This window comes from Dermochelys coriacea, chromosome 5 (genome assembly GCF_009764565.3).
Source record: "Dermochelys coriacea isolate rDerCor1 chromosome 5, rDerCor1.pri.v4, whole genome shotgun sequence".
Classification (NCBI taxonomy): domain Eukaryota; kingdom Metazoa; phylum Chordata; order Testudines; family Dermochelyidae; genus Dermochelys; species Dermochelys coriacea.
The window spans coordinates 26646624-26662697 of record NC_050072.1 but is presented as its reverse complement, the minus strand read 5'-3'; the positions used below and the strand labels follow the sequence as shown (position 1 = coordinate 26662697).

General features: G+C 38.6%; 1 protein-coding gene across 9 annotated transcripts in view; it reads right to left on the bottom strand.

Annotated features, from left to right (window-relative positions):
• Positions 1–16074, bottom strand: part of NIPBL (NIPBL cohesin loading factor) — a 322368-nt gene that overhangs the window by 85309 nt on the left and 220985 nt on the right. For all 9 annotated transcript variants that reach the window (XM_043515304.1, XM_043515303.1, XM_038403810.2 and 6 more), the window contains 6 exons: positions 15165–15347; positions 9192–9395; positions 8900–8971; positions 8718–8807; positions 7211–7314; positions 5384–5470 (listed from right to left, as the gene is read on the bottom strand). In XM_043515304.1, the coding sequence (XP_043371239.1) occupies positions 5384–5470; positions 7211–7314; positions 8718–8807; positions 8900–8971; positions 9192–9395; positions 15165–15347 (740 nt within the window). The remainder of the gene's footprint in view (positions 1–5383; positions 5471–7210; positions 7315–8717; positions 8808–8899; positions 8972–9191; positions 9396–15164; positions 15348–16074) is intronic.

The window sequence follows — 16074 nt, the reverse complement described above, 5'->3', positions numbered from 1 at the left end:
TTTTTTCCAAACAGGTCCAATCATTTGGCCTCTTTATTTTGGTTGTTGAGCTGGTATTTGTCTCTTTCATTGGCCGCAGGAACCACCAGCGAGCCTGGGGGAGGGTGGTTGTAGAGATATTCAAACCCCTCGGCCAGAACAAAGTATTTCTTTGTTGCAGGGGGAATGGAGATGCAACGGGGAGCACTCTCATGAGGCAAGTGACTGGGACCTGTGCCGAGAGGATGCCCGGCAGGAGGACAAATGGCACTGGTTATAGTGGGACTGGCGTCTTTCTCTAGGTGATCTGCGTCAAGACAGCTGAGGCTGCGAACGCCGTGCCGGTGACTGAGGGCGAGCCTTAGAGGGTCTAGGCTGCAACTCCAGTGATATGTGGTGCGGAGGTGGAGGGCGTTGCTTTGTCTTGAGAGATCAGCCACACTCCACTGCCCCCTGAAGGGTCTTAGCGACTGGCTTGCCCTTGTGGGGATTTGCTAGTTCCTGAGGCATGTGCTGCTTCAGTAGTGCAGGTGGAGGCTTGTGCTCTCTCAGCGCTGGGGGAGCTTGTGAAGGTGTTGGTGCCATCAGTGGTTTAGATCCCATACTGCTCCTTGGAGTCGATGGAGTCATCTTTTCACAGGAGTAAGGGCCCCAACCAGGGAGGTGTGAGCATATGGCTCCAGAGTGGTCGAGCGGTCTGAAGTGGGTCCCTTCCCCAAAGACCTATTGCTCTTCTTGCCCGGTGCCAGGAAGCCATACTTTTTGATCTTTTTGGGCACTGGCGACGGGGAATGCTGCTGAGTGGAGTTGGTGTGCACTGCGCACCGAGGCTGAGGTACTTGGTGAGTCCTGGCAGGGCTGCACAGAGGCCAGATGCAGGGCAACTCCATGAGGAGAGCCTGTAACTGAATATCCCACTCCTTTTGTGTTTAGGGCTGAAAGTTTTTACAAATTCGGCACTTATCTCTAACTTGGGATTCCCTCAAGCACTTGGGGCAGCTGTTATGGGGGTCACTTACAGGCACAGACCTGCTGCAGTCTGCACAGGGCTTAAACCCGGGAGACTGGGGCATGCCCTGCCTGGACGAAATCCCCGTTGGGATCCTAACTGCTAATTTCTAACTACACTTAGCAACCTCTTAACACTAACTACTATAAACAAACTATTTACAAGGCCCTAAGGCTCCAAGTCAGTACATGAAAACCCGCCAGCCCTTGCAAGGCAAGGAAAAGTGCTCTGACTAACCACCACAGAGAGGGCATAGGGTCAGCAATGCCTGATATACCAGCACATGAGCATGGCACTCAAGGGGCCACCCCTGCCGACCGTACGGATATCACTAATGCAAAAATCTCCAACAACCGCACATGTGGGCACGCACACACCTAGAATGGAATTGACATGAGCAAGCACTCAAAGAAGAATAGTATTTCCCTTCTCCCAGCTTTTGAACCTACCCAAAGCCCTAGGGATTTTCTCTCTGACTTGTCTATTTAGATTCAGATAAGGGCAGGAGCACACCATCTTCTGTGTACGTACAGCATCTAGCACGGGGTGGGGAAACTTTTTGGCCCGAGGGCCACATCTGGGTGGGAAAATTGTATGCAAGACAGGGGCAGAGGGTTGTGGTGTGGGAGGGAGTGCAGGGTGTGGTGTGCAGGAAGGGGCTCAGGGCAACGGATTGGGGCAGAGGAGGGCTGCAGGAGGTATGAGGGGCTCAGGGCATGGAGTTGGGGTGCAGGAGGGGTTCGGGCTTCGGCCTGGTAGCGGCATGTAGCAGTGCCACGGCAGGCTCGATCTCTGCCTGCCTTGCCTGGTGCCACTCTCGGAAGTGGCCAGCACCACGTCCCTGTGGCCCCGTGGGTGCGGGGGGGGGGGGGGGGGAGAAGAGGGCTCCGCACGCTGCCCTTGCCTGTGGGTACCTCCCCCGAAGCCCCCTTTGGCCGAGATTCCATGTTCCCAGCCAATGGGAGGTGTGGGGGCAGTGCCTGGAGGCGAGGGCAGTGCACAGAGCCCTCTTCCCTCACCTCCCCAGGGGCTGCAGGGACATGGTGCCAGCCACTTCTGGGAGCGGCGCGGGGCTCGTGGTGCCAAGGAGGTGGCAATCCTGTGGGCCGGATCCAAAGCCTTGAGGGGCTGGATCCGGCCTGCGGGCTGTAGTTTCCCCACCCCTGATCTAGCATAACAAAGGCATAATCTCGATGGGGCTCACTAAGCATTACTAAAATACAACTAACATTATTAATAGTAAAACTAGTGGGAATTTTTTCCTAAAATTCTCTAGCATAGATATGGTCTTAGCGAGAGACTGACTAGGGGAAAAAAAAGAAAAAAACCCCAACACCTTTGGGCCACATACAGGGCAGTGCAGCATTGCTAAGTTGTTTCCAAAATCTTATATTTTGAGATAAATCTTTAACATTTTAGTATTGAGTATATTTCATAATGGAGTTGAAGATTCAGTATTTTGGGTACACCTGGTGGGTATATTTGAAAATTTAAAAAGAGACCTGCGAATATTTATTAGAAAAATTGGGCTTTCCTTCTTTATAATCCCTTTCTTCTTTATAAAATATAAAGAAAGACCTGAAAGGTGATTTTTTTAAATTTATTTAAAATTTCTTCTCTGCTTCCTTTTTAATTCAACTTAAGTATCAGGAAAGTCAAGTCTACTCTTCTCTGGTTTTTCTAATGAATCCCTCAGAGATATCAGAAATCTCAACTGTGAATATTAAACATCTTGACAGAAAGAGCGAAGAGGCTGAATCTTTGACAAAGTCTTCCTTTGTCCAAAGTGTTGATTAGTAATTCAAGTTAATTTGCTTTAATAAAAATATAAAAATTCAAATTTTTCAACTAAAAATCCCTTGCCCTCTCAATTGCTCATCTTTCAGTCTCTGGGCTCTCACGATGTCACCATTTCACTAGCTCTTCAGTCATCATGAAGGTAAGATTGGGCCTGAGTCTATTGGAACAAGCCACGCAAAAAACAATCTTAAAAAAACAACAACAACAACTCAGCCCTTTCTTCATACATAGTAAGAAAAAGTAGAAAAGGGAACAAGCAGCCTATTTTCTCCTCCACTTGCAGGTCACTTTTAAAGACATTTTGGAACTGTGTAGTGAAAGATGAACAAACCACCACCTATCTAAAAGAAAAATAAAATATTCTGACACATTTAATATGTTCATTTTTTACTTAAGTAAAAATGCCTCCAATCCAAAGGCATATATATTAACTTTAGTCTATTACCATTTTCCTCAGGCTTGGTCTATACTTTGCCAGGATAGCCATATTGAATAGGAATGTGTGTGGGGAAACACACTCTTAACCAACATACGCCAGAAAAGTCCCAGTATAGACAGTTGTACAGGAAAAAAATTCTTTTGCCTGTACATCTTATTTCATTCAGGGAATTGATATAAGCTACACCAGCAGAATAACTCTTTTGCTGATATAAGCTGCATCTACATTAAACGCGTTTGCTGGTATAGCTATAGAGGAGTGACTATCTGCTTCAGACAAGTCCAACTCTCCGGTCCCATAACAGATTATGAAAAGAGGTAATCACAGGAAAGTCAATTTATTTTAAAAAGATGCCTGCACGTTGGCACCCTTCTATTAATTTTCCAAAAGAACAGAGGCTACCTTCTTGGTACATTGTTATATATATATATATATATGTATACACACACACATATATATATGGGTGTGCGAGTGTGTGTGTCTGTGTTATATGATAGAAACAGTTAATAACTACAGTATTAATATTTTAGTTTATATATACAAAAACTGACATTTTGCCAGCTTGTCACAAAAATTAAATTATTGAAAAAAGGAAAAAAATAAATAATTACAAGACATTTATGAACTTAACTGCCTCTAGAACATAAGAGTGGCCATACTGGGTCAGACCAAAGGTCCATCAAGCCCAGTATCCTGTCTTCTGACAATGGCCAATGCCAGCTGCCCCAGAGGGAACGAACAGACAGGTAATCATCAAGAGATCCATCCCCCGTCGCCCATTCCCAGCTTCTGGCAAACAGAGGCTAGGGACACCATCCCTGTCCATCCTGATTAATACCCATTGATGGACCTATCCTCCATGAACTTATCTAGTTCTTTTTTTAAACCTGTTACAGTCTTGGCCTTCACAACTTCCTCTGGCAAAGAGTTCCACAGGTTGACTGTGCGTTGTGTGAAAAAATACTTCCTTTTGTTTGTTTTAAATCTGCTGCCTATTAATTTCATTTGGTAACGCCTAGTTCTTGTGTTTTGAGAAGGAGTAAATAACATTTCCTTATTTACTTTCTCCACACCAGTCATTTTATAGATCTCTCTCATATTCCCTCTTAGTCGTCTCTTTTCCAAGCTGAAAACTCCCACTCTTATTAATTTCTCCTCATATGGCAGCTGTTCCATATCCTTAATCATTCTTGTTGCCCCTTTCTGAACCTTTTCCAATTCCAATATATCTTTTTTGAGATGGGGTGACCACATCTGCATGTAATAGTCAAGATGTAGACATATGATGGATTTATATAGAAGCAATATGATATTTTCCGTCTCATTATCTATCTCTTTCTTAATGATTCCCAACATTCTGTTCACTTTTTTGACTGCCGCTGCACATTGAGTGAATGTTTCCAGAGAACTATCCACAATCACTCCAAGATCTCTTTTTTGAGTGCTAACAGCTAATTTAGGCTCTATCATTTTATATGTATAGTTGGGATTATGTTTTCCAATGTGCATGAGAACATCTATCTAGAGATAGATATTCTAAAAGATCCTACAAAGAACTTTGAAAAATGCCCTGAAGTCATGAATAATGTTTGGGGTGTTGGTTATAACCCTCACTCAATCCTTCATGTAATTATGCAGGTGCTTAACTTTAAGCATTTGAGTAGATCCATCAAGGTCAAATTAAAATCCTTCCTCTCAATTCTAAATGGTGAGAATCTGCTTTACAGAAAAGCTCAGTTTTCTTCTATGGTATATGTAAAGTTTAATGGGCAGGTAACAAAGAAAGTTATGCTGGCTGCAAGTTTGCCAATTGCCAATAAAAATCACAGAATGACACTAATGTGTTAAATTATATTTTTAAAACAGAACACTACCAATCTGCTCTATTTTTAAATAGTTAGTATTTTACATAAGGAGAACACTGTAGAAACAATATAATTAGGCAAATATTAACTAATACCTGTTGCGTTGCTCAAGGAATTATGGTAATTTGTAAACACTAAAATTTCACACCATATTAATTATTATGTGAGCTAAATTAGAAAACCTTTACAGTTAAAACCAAAATTATTTTGGAAATATTGCCATTGAGATTAAAATGAAAGTGCATATTTTAATCATTATAGTGATGCCAACAACTATGCTCTGAAACTCACATGGTTTAGTAATGTAGAAAGCTTTGAGCCATCTTGAATATTCTTCTCCAAGATGTTCAGGACTTTCACTGTTTTATCTGTTGAAAGCTAAAATAAAAATACTTGTATCAAAATAGCAGAAAGTGTAAACAAATTATTTCTAAATGGTTAAAAACAAATGTGTGCATGGAAGTCAGGGCATACTGTGTAATTCTGGTGCAAAAAATAGGTTGTAAATGCTTGGAGTAGGATCTTAATTTGTGTTTTTACAATTTCTAGCACACTGAGGCCACGATCGTGACTGAGGATTCTGATCATATAATAAAACTAAATATGAAGCAATAGTAATAACAGTGATGTCTGTATAGAAATTAAAAATAAACAACAACTTTGTTTGTTTGTTTTTTACAACACATAGGGAGATTAGCAGTAGTTTCTAGTGGTTTGTCATTTGAATCACACAATACAAAAATCTTGAATAAACCACAGTATGAAGTCAGTTTTCATGTTGCAATCAATTTTATAATATGAATTCACTAAGTTTTTCTCATCAAAATGTAATTTGACAGATTTAGGTTAAATTCTTTATAATTAATTAGAACACTTTCCACAAAAACTGTTCACCCAGACTACACTTCGAACTAGCAAAAATGTATGGGAATATGTTTAATTATGTATATCTATCACTGCTATCTTCTTGGTGCCAGGAATCAGAATTTGCCAAAGCAAACCACTAATCATGAACCCTGGTTGGCTAGAGAAAGTTTTGTTTTTAATTTATTCTATAGTTTATGGACAACTACAAAACAATTTCAACACTGTGCTGGTACTGGTGTATACATATTTTATTCTCACAGGGAGACTGTGCTGAAAATAAAATAACTCTACATGACCTACTCATGTTCTACAAAATTAAGACCAAGAAATGAGTGGAGCTTGCTGGCCCTTTAAGAATGGGGGCCACTAGCCCAGGTCTTACTGTCAGTCCTGTAAGGCCACTGGTGTCTGGGAGATGTAGACCTGAAGTGACTAAGGGATCATGACTCATCAGGTGATATACAACCATTTTGTAAAAGAACTGTTTGTGCTCAGTATGATGTAGGAACTGGCAAGAACTCCAGCCAGTAGAAGCTGAGGCCTAAAGAAACTTGTAGGGTGCAAGGGCTAAGGCTTGGAAATATCTAGGGAGGAGATGCACCCAGCCCAGGAAGAGGAGTGAGGGCACCCAGGGATAAGGCCAGAAAGGAGGCCTAGAGCTGTGGCTACTGGAAACCATAGGAAGAGGTTCGTATACTAAGGAATCCAGAAGTCTTCGTAAGAAGTGGCCCTGGAAAGACAGAGTCAGGATAGTAGTGGGTTGAGAACAGAGAGCTCATAGTGTAGAATCGCAGGGTTGGAGACCCATACTAGGAAGAGGGTTTTAATCTTAGAGGGATGATACCAATAACCTGCTTCAACAGGATAAACCCCCAAAATAAAGCCCAAGAAGGCATACAAAGAAAGCCATAGCCTGTTGAGGGCACAGATATTGTTTAGCCTAGGAAAGGGAACCCTGAATTAACAGGGATGTAAGGCTACTGGGTCTGGGGGAAAGGAAATCCAGTGAGAGAAGACTGCTGGGAAGAAGACTGCTGTTGTAATCTGGGAAAAGAGTGGACTTTGTGACATCACCCTCTAACTACATCATCTCAATGCAACAAAGCACTAAGGACCACTAGCTGAAAGAAGGGAAATTGAGACAAGCACATAACAGGAAGAAGTAAGAACACTGTTACAGAGCGCAAATGTATTTTATACATTTAACACTGAAGTGTTATGTACATTTTCATTTTTAAGATCATGACATACCTTGTCCATAATGCCCATTGCCTTGATTTTTGCAGATTCACTACCCAACTCATTAAGCTGATGTTTTCCCAATAGTAACTCCTGTGGAATCTCATCATCATCACCTTAGAAAAAGAAAAAAAAAGAAAAAAAAGGCAGTTTACATCCACTTCAATTAACTTCACTAGTTTTAAAAATAGGCTGCTTATTCTGATGCACAAATATGGATTTAGGAGCCTAAATTCAGGCACCCATTTCTGAAAATCCTTGGTCAAAGTATTTTAATATGTCCAGCAAAACAAGCAGTTCACTTAACCCATTAGAGAATCCCTTTGTCTCAAAAAATAAAAAAGAAATATGGGTGTCATTCTACAATTAAACCTTTTTGAACTATCAATGGATTAAAAATGTATATAACATTGCTGAATGTTTTATGAAATACCTTAAAATTTATAATTAGAACTGGATGGGAAACAATTTTCTCAAACCATGTGAATTTGAGATTTCAAAACCATTTTTCCATTCTAAATTGAGACAAAAAATAAAAATCTCTTTTTTTTTTTTTATCACCCGATAACAACCCCCGCCCCCTACCAAAAAAAGTCAGATTAGGTCAATCAGAACATTTTGTTTCAATGCTAATACTTATATTTGTACCATTTTTGGTGTACATTAATTACAATTTCAAAATGAAATGCCATTTCAAACCAAAAAATTGTTTTCAAAATATTGAAATGTGATATTTCAGTGTTTGAAACTTTTCAAAATGTTTTTTCCAATTGGGAGATTTTTCAAAATCAATCCTTTCCCACTAACAGTTTTGGTTTCAACAAATCAAAATTTTCTAACAAAGTAGGTGTCACTGGAAAATTCCCAACCAGCTTTTTAGTTAAATTTCACTCAGTATTTTGAAGAGCTACTGATTGCATACAGAATTGTACAAGTGATTATTTATTTGTTTATTTTTACAGAGGTAAGACATAGAATAAATCTATTAAGTTATCAATATGCCAATACCCAATTGTTTGCTACAATACAGCTTCTAGTACTTTAGCTGGGATAGGGAGAGATTTCTGAAAGCACCTCAGGGATTTAGGAGCACAAGTTCCATTAAATTTCAATGGGAGTTACGCTACTAAATACCTTAGGAGCATTCTCTTTCAAAACATCTTCAATCCCCAGTGCTGATGACCCATTAAGGGAGGTGCAATGCAGAAGATAATCATATTTGGGATATTTATTCTCCCCACCCCAGTAGCTTAAGGTTTGCATCTGTTGTGGTTTCTCTCTCTTCTAAGTCCTGCAAGGAACCAAGGTTGGAGGAAGAAGAGCAATTAGAGGGTGGAGGGGGAGCTTATCCGTGGTGGCAGCCAAAAAAGAGAAAGGAGATATTTCCCAGCGTGTACATCAGAGGCAGACAAGTTACAAAGAAGAGGCAATGAAATAAAATGCTTAGATGCAAATTTTGTAAAGGCTTCGTGTGGTTTGTACAACAGAAATAGCAGTGGCAAAGTTTCTGACATATTACCAAATGTAGTAAAATCCATGTCTTCCAAATTTTCCAAAATATTTTCTACTGAAGCAGTAAACCTCTTAAAAGTTGAAGAATCCATCATTTCTGGTGAAAAAGAAAAGAATATATAGTTGAGTTATATACAACAGACAACATAACCTGAAGAAAACAACAAATTCAACCTTCCGAAAAGTTACCTTCAGGTGTTAGTTTAGGTTCATAAGCCTTCCTTTTCTTTTGTTTCTCTTTTTTCTTCATTTTTCTAGCCACTAGGAAACAAAATAAGAGCTTAAAATGAAGATATCTGAAATAAATGTTTTTGTTCGGTTTCGTAAAATATTCTGTTAAAGTTGGATACATGAATATTAAAAGCCATAAACAACATTCTTTAGACTAGCCTATCCACATTTAATATGCTTATATTAAGAATACAAGGAAGGTTTATATTAATTATATTGAGTAAGATGTACTTTAATACTGATGAATTACCATCACTGAGGGGAGGAGGAGGAGAATAATCATCCATGTCAGAGTCTTCTGGAGTACGATTGCGATAACGGCTACTACCAGAAGTCCTCCTTCCTTCGTGATAATGACTGCTTCTCCTATGATCACCAGAACTTCTCTTATCATGCTCCTCACACTCCCAAGCTTTATCATCATCTCTGTCCTTTTTATGTTTTTTCCGAGAAGCTATAAATGAAGCAAGTTTTCATTAGATAAACCCAAATCAGAATGATTTACAAGTTTAAGCAAATTTGTGTACCATTGTTACATTAAGCAAGTGTGCATTATAAACCTATAACATTAAAAACCCAGCCATGACATTATCCTAATAATAATTTTTGAAGAACATATAAAGTCAATGCCTGAAACAGGAAGAGAAACCTGTTAAATTTTTAAAATACTTACTCAGAATGCCTGCCCTTTTAAATAGAATAAGGGAGGGAAAGTTGTAGGGTAAAATTTTCATAAGTGCGTAAGTGACTTGAGCTCCCGAGTTTTATTTTCATTAGGCATCTAGAACCCCAACTCTTATGGACTTTCAATGAGACCTGAGGTTCTAAATACCTACATCACTTTTGAAAATGGGATTTAGGAGTTCAAGTCAGTTAAGCCCATATTTTTAAAGGTATTTAGGTATTGCAATGCCTAACTGATTTAGATACCTAAATATCATTTTCAAAAGGGATGTAGACACTTATGAAATCAGTGTTGTTCCTGGACAAAGGGCTAAACAGTGAGGTGGCAAAATTTGCATATTATACAAAATTACTCAAGATAGTTAAGTCCAAAGCAGACTGTGAAGAGTTACAAAGGGATCTCACAATACTGGGTGACTGGGCAACAAAATGACAGATGAAATTCAATGTTGATAAATGCAAAGTAATGCATATTGAAAAACATAATCCCAATTATACATACAAAAGGGTAGAGACTAAATTAGCTGTTACCACTCAAGGAGGAGATCTTGGAGTCATCATGGACAGTTCTCTGAAAACATCTGCTCAAGGTGCAGCAGCAGTCAAAAAAGCTAACAGAATGTTAGGAACCATTAGGAAAGGAATAGCTAATAAGACAGAAAACATCATAATGCCACTATATAAAATCTATATTATGCCCATACCTTGAATACTGCGTGCAGTTATGGTTGCCTTGCCTCAAAAAAAGATATATTAGAACTGGAAAAGGTACAGAGAAGGGCAACAAAATGATTATGTGCATGGAACAGAGGAGAGATTAAAAACATTGGGACTGTTCAGTTTAGAAAAGAGATGACTAAGGCGGAATATTTTATAGGTGTGTAAAAACATAACCAGTGTGGAGAAAGTGCATAAAGAAGTGTTATTTAGCCCTTCACATAACATACGAACCAGGTAGTCACCTGATTAAATTAATAGGCAGCAGATTTAAAACAAACATAAGGAAGCACTATTTCACACCATGCACTGTGCACATGTGGAACTCATTGCCAGGGGATCTTGTGAAGGACAAAAATATAACTAGGTTAAACAAAAATTAAATAAGTTCATGGAAGACAGGTCTGTCAGTGGCTATTAGCCTAGACGGTCAGGGATGCCACTCCATACTCTGTCTGCAAACCTCTCACTGCCAGAAGCCGGGACTGGACGACAGAGGATGGATCATTCAATGATTGCCTGTTGTGTTCATTCCCTCTGAAGGATTTGGCATTGGCCACTGTCGGAAGACAGGATACTGGGCAAGACGGACCATTGATCTGGCTCAGTATGGCCATTTTTCTATTCTTATGTTCTTAAATCCCATCACTGTTGAGTGCAGCAATGCCTAAATACCTTTAAAAAACTGGGCCTAAGGATTTTTTAAATTTTAATTGTGATACATTACACAAAAGTCAGTGTTCTGAAGATGAGTAGCTAAAAGGTGGAAGCTAGAGACCAAAGCCCCAGAGCCAGAGAATGAGACTGTGGCTGAAACCACAGACAGTAACTGTAGCCAGCAGAACTGACAATAGGACAAATATCTCACAGGCTGTATTTTCCACCGAATGCATCCGATGAAGTGAGCTGTAGCTCACGAAAGCTTATGCTCAAATAAATTTGTTAGTCTCTAAGGTGCCACAAGTACTCCCAAACTCTGGTAGAAATCCAAACAGCTGAACAGTGGTTAATTCCAAGCGAGATTCGTGTACTTATGGAACTGATAAAAATGGTTGAGAATGTGTATGTCAGCGGTGGAAAGCTAACAAAGCAATTGCCCATGAAACTACTTGAAGACAAGGAAAGCAATCTGGGATGCTTGGAAGTTGGGAGAAATACTGGAAGGGAAATAAGTGCTTGGGGGACTGTCCCGACTTTGTCACCTCTTAAAGGAATGACACTGTATAAACCTGAACTGTTGATTTAAACAAAAACAAAAAACCACCACCTTTTCAAAAGGCACCAAACCTTTCGTGGAGTCAGGGGAACTCTACTTATTCAAGAAGTTTACAAAAATCTGTTTTATTCTTCCTTAGTATCAGACCTTAGTTCATTTTGAGGCTGACTTATCTAAACGTAAGTAAGTACCAGCTGCTTCACAGGGGCCAATGCCTAATTTTCAGTTAAGTTTTCTAAAAAGTGTTTTTCTTTAGAATGAAAGCAAACATTAAGGTAGGATTTTAAGAGATGGGTATTACGCATCCTATATGCTGTTCTGAAATCTGTGCTGCAGGGGATTTGTATCTTAACAAGCATACTTATTTCTTCTCCACTGAGCAGCAGAGGACCTGTCCCAAGATGCTCGATGCTGAAAGAACCTTTGAATTTTTGCTAAGTGGCCTGTATTTTTACCTGGCCAGAGGAACCAGTAGTTCTAGTGACTGTGCAAACTAGGAAACTTTTAATGCAGGGTAGCAGGGTCCACACGAACAGTGAGTGCACAGCATACTAGTGAACTGTAGATTTACTCTCTAGCTTACCGCATACTAATTGTTCATCTAGACAAGCCCATCGTATAACACAGGTTTACTCTGGGAAGTGACTCTAAAAATGGCATTACTCTACTGACAATTTCCAGATGAAATTTTCTTAATTTGGCAAATAAACGTGTATTTAACCTGGCTTCCTGCAGATCAATTTGGGATCTGAAAACCAGGAAAGTTCCTCCCTGGAATGTGCATCATCACTAGTAATAAAAGTTCTGCAGGCCATCTAGTCTAGCATCCTGTCTCTTACAGGGATAATATCAGTAGAGCTGGTTGGAAATCAACATTTTTGATTTGTGGGAAGTATTGACATTTCAAAATTTGTTTTCATCGCAAAATTGAACAAAATTATATTCTGCAAATGATGATTCTGAAATTGTTTCTTTTTTATTTTTATTTTCACATTTCATAACAAATCAATAATAAATAATAATAATAAAATAATAATATGATGCCCTATGACTGATGTCATATGAAAATAATATATTTTCAAATGTTATTGTTTTAAAACCATGAAGAGTAGCCACAACTTAGTATTGACAAACATGTTATCATCTTTTCTAGATCAATCAGTATTAAGTTGCAACTCCCCTTGAGAATTTTAGTACAGTAAAACAAAAATAGAATATTTCAACTATGTCATGTCAGTAGGAGTATTACCACCACTACTGGCATGATAATATTGAAAAATAATAAAAATATGAATATGAAAAACTATAAACATTCAAAACAAAACTATTCCCCAAAATAAAAAAATTCTGAAATGAAACTGTTGAAAAAACATTTAGACAAAAAATTTTCAATCAGTTTTAAAGTACCAAACACTTCTGAAGAAGATGTAAGGACCATGCAAGTAGGCATATGCGGGATAATCTGACCCCACATTAAGTCTCATCTTGATCTCTAGAAGGTAAAGATTGATGTAAGCCATGAAACAGGTTTAATATCCCTTCCAAAATTGTTAATTATAATTCTGGATATTCTTGATATCCACATAAATACCCAATGCATTTTTCAATCTTGTTAAATTCTTGGCCTCAACAACTTCCCATGACAACGAGTTCCACAGTTAAATCCAAGCTGTGTAAAAAAATATTTTCTTTTATCCATTTTGTATTTCCCACCTTTTAATTTAATTAAATGTCCCCTTTGTTCTTGTGTTAGGTGAAAGGAAAAAAAGAATTTCTCAGTCTACCTACTCATTGCAACCTCCTCACTTATTCATCTCCATGGTAAGGGAACAATTCCAATTCACTCCCTCTCTTCATACCAAAATGTATTCATGCTTTTGATCATTCTTGTCACTCTTCTCTGAACACCCTCTAATTCTGCAATATCATTTCTGAAATGGCATGACCAGTACCATACACAGTAGTCCAGATGAGGCTGCACCATTGAAGTATAAAGGCATTACATGAATATTTGTATTATTCACCATCCTATTCTTTATGCATCCTAACAGCTTTTTTGACTGGAGCTGCACATTGAGTAGAGATCTTCACTTAAGTTTCTACAATGACACCCTAGTCCCTTTCTTGAGTAGATCCAATTCATTTTGAACCCTGTAAGGTGTGTGAGTTGTTTAAATATTTCCTTGCAATGGGATTACTTTGTATTTATCAACATTCAATTTCATTTGCTACTATGTTGTCCATTTACATAACTTTTTTAGGTCTTTCTGGATTTCCTCATAGTCTTTTCTGATCTGGACAAACATAAGTAACTTTGCATCACCTGCAAATTTTGCTACCTCACTACAGCCCTTCCTCCCTTTCCAGAATATATTAAACAACACAGAACCCAATATGGACTCTTGAGGCAACCCTCTGTTAATCTTCATCATGGCAAAAGGTTAACACCCAAGTGCCCCAAGATTTTGTACATCATGGTCAAAACAGCTGCCATTGGTGTCTTTAAAAAAAGGTAGTGTACTCCTCTTTGGGTTTCCATCTGGATGTGGTGAGATTTCTCTTTTAGAGTAGGTGATAGAATTGTCTGTGGTCTCAGTCAGACCCATGGGAGCTCAATATCAGATTATAATACGTGATTTTGATAACCATCTTGCCTCTCCTCCCCCAAATAACTTCCATTCAGGCCTGATTTCAAAGGTTATCTCAAGAGCTGTTAGAACTAGAAGTAATTTTGATTTGTCCAAGCAATAATACCCTCCACCCCCAGAGGATGGGGCAGTCCAAGAAAGGCTGTGTCTGAGAAACCCACTGGGAAGAAGGTGCCTAAGAGTCTCCTTTTTTCTTCTTCTTATGTTTCCAGTTAGGAAAAGTGACAGGTTGGTTTGTGCATGTTTTCTTTTTTGAGACTTAAAAAGATTCCTAAGGCCACATCACAAGGAGAGTTGCTTGGTATGCCGAATTCCAGACCTCTGACTGATCTAGCCCCTGTATGCAGTCAAATCTATCAGTATTGCCTCCAGTACTCCAGGGAGAAAGGGAATATTCCCCAGTTCAGTTCGTCAGACATGGAGGAGACATGAGAATTTACAAAACTAGTTATTAAGATAATAAATAGCATTATGTGGCAGTACTAGGAGTTTGAGATCCCTGACTGCAAAAAAATCACACTGGAACTAAAGTATGGGCGAAGTAAGATGATAAATATTCAGTTTTAAAATATGGGTGGTCACCAAATTCATTAAATTATTTTTTCAACATTTTCATATAGAATATTATCCATGTAAAACTTCTCAGGTGTTTTTTAATGGGCTTTTCTTTAACCTGAGTCTAAAAGCGTCCGAGAGCACAAGTGAAAAAGTCTATGAGATATTCTGCCATACATGTAGGAATGGGGAGAGAAGTCTAACAGGCTACCTATTCATCTTGAGTGGTAAATTTAGGTTTGGTAATTTTTCTTAAAAATAAGTTACTCAGTCAACAAGTTATCTAGACCCCAAACTTAACTAGTTCTTATATTGTTTTGACTAGTCAGCTAAGAAATCTGTTAGCAAGAGCAAAGAGTTATCCTGCTGTTTAATAGTAGTAATAGAATGATGTACTACTTACATTCAAAAGCTTCTTCACTTTCATTGTCTTCATCAGAACTGATCTCAGCATATTTTGGTTTCTCATTAACTGTGCTACGTTTGCGCTTGTTCATTTTCACACGTTCACAAAGTGGCATGGTGGATTCAATTTCTGCCAGGAGCTCAGGAGGCAACTCCTTTAACACTGACTGATCTATGCTACCTATTAATGAAGAGTAAGAAGAGTAAATGTAAATCAGTAAGGGACCAAAGCTGTAGTCCTTTCTCAGGACTAATTCTAATAGAGCACCCACTAAATATCTAATAGTTAGATATTCTTGAAAGTAACTGATGTCATGAAGCCCTCTGTCCAAAGTTTAATATTTTGTCAACTTTATAATTAAAATGATCATACTGCATCTCTTACAAATGTACTTTAAAAAAATATTTACCAGCATATACATGATACAAATTCAACCGGCGACCTTCACATACATTTCCCTCACTCCCACTAAACAGAGGCTTACTTTAGTTGGTTCTCCAAATTTGCAGAAGTGTTTAAAAAAATTAGGCTAAATCAGGATTCAGCATGCATCATGGTCACATTTCTACTTATTCTGCAACATCTCCTTTACCAGTGCACATAAGAGGATTACTTTGCAATATCAGCAGGTGGAGACAAAAGCAATCAGAATTTATAAGGTTGTTAACCTTAAAATAAGGCCCAGATGACTAGCACACCTCAATTGTTTCCTATGTGGAAATACAACTTTTTTTATGGCTATTACAGAGTTCATTTTTGTTGCTCTTTTCTTAAGCTTATCACAAACTTAAAGCGATTGATTAGGTACCAAATAAAAAGAAACAGCAAATAGAAGTACACTATTTTCTACTAATATTCTTTATAGTACCAGAAAGATTATGTAGCATCACATCGCTGTCATCACACA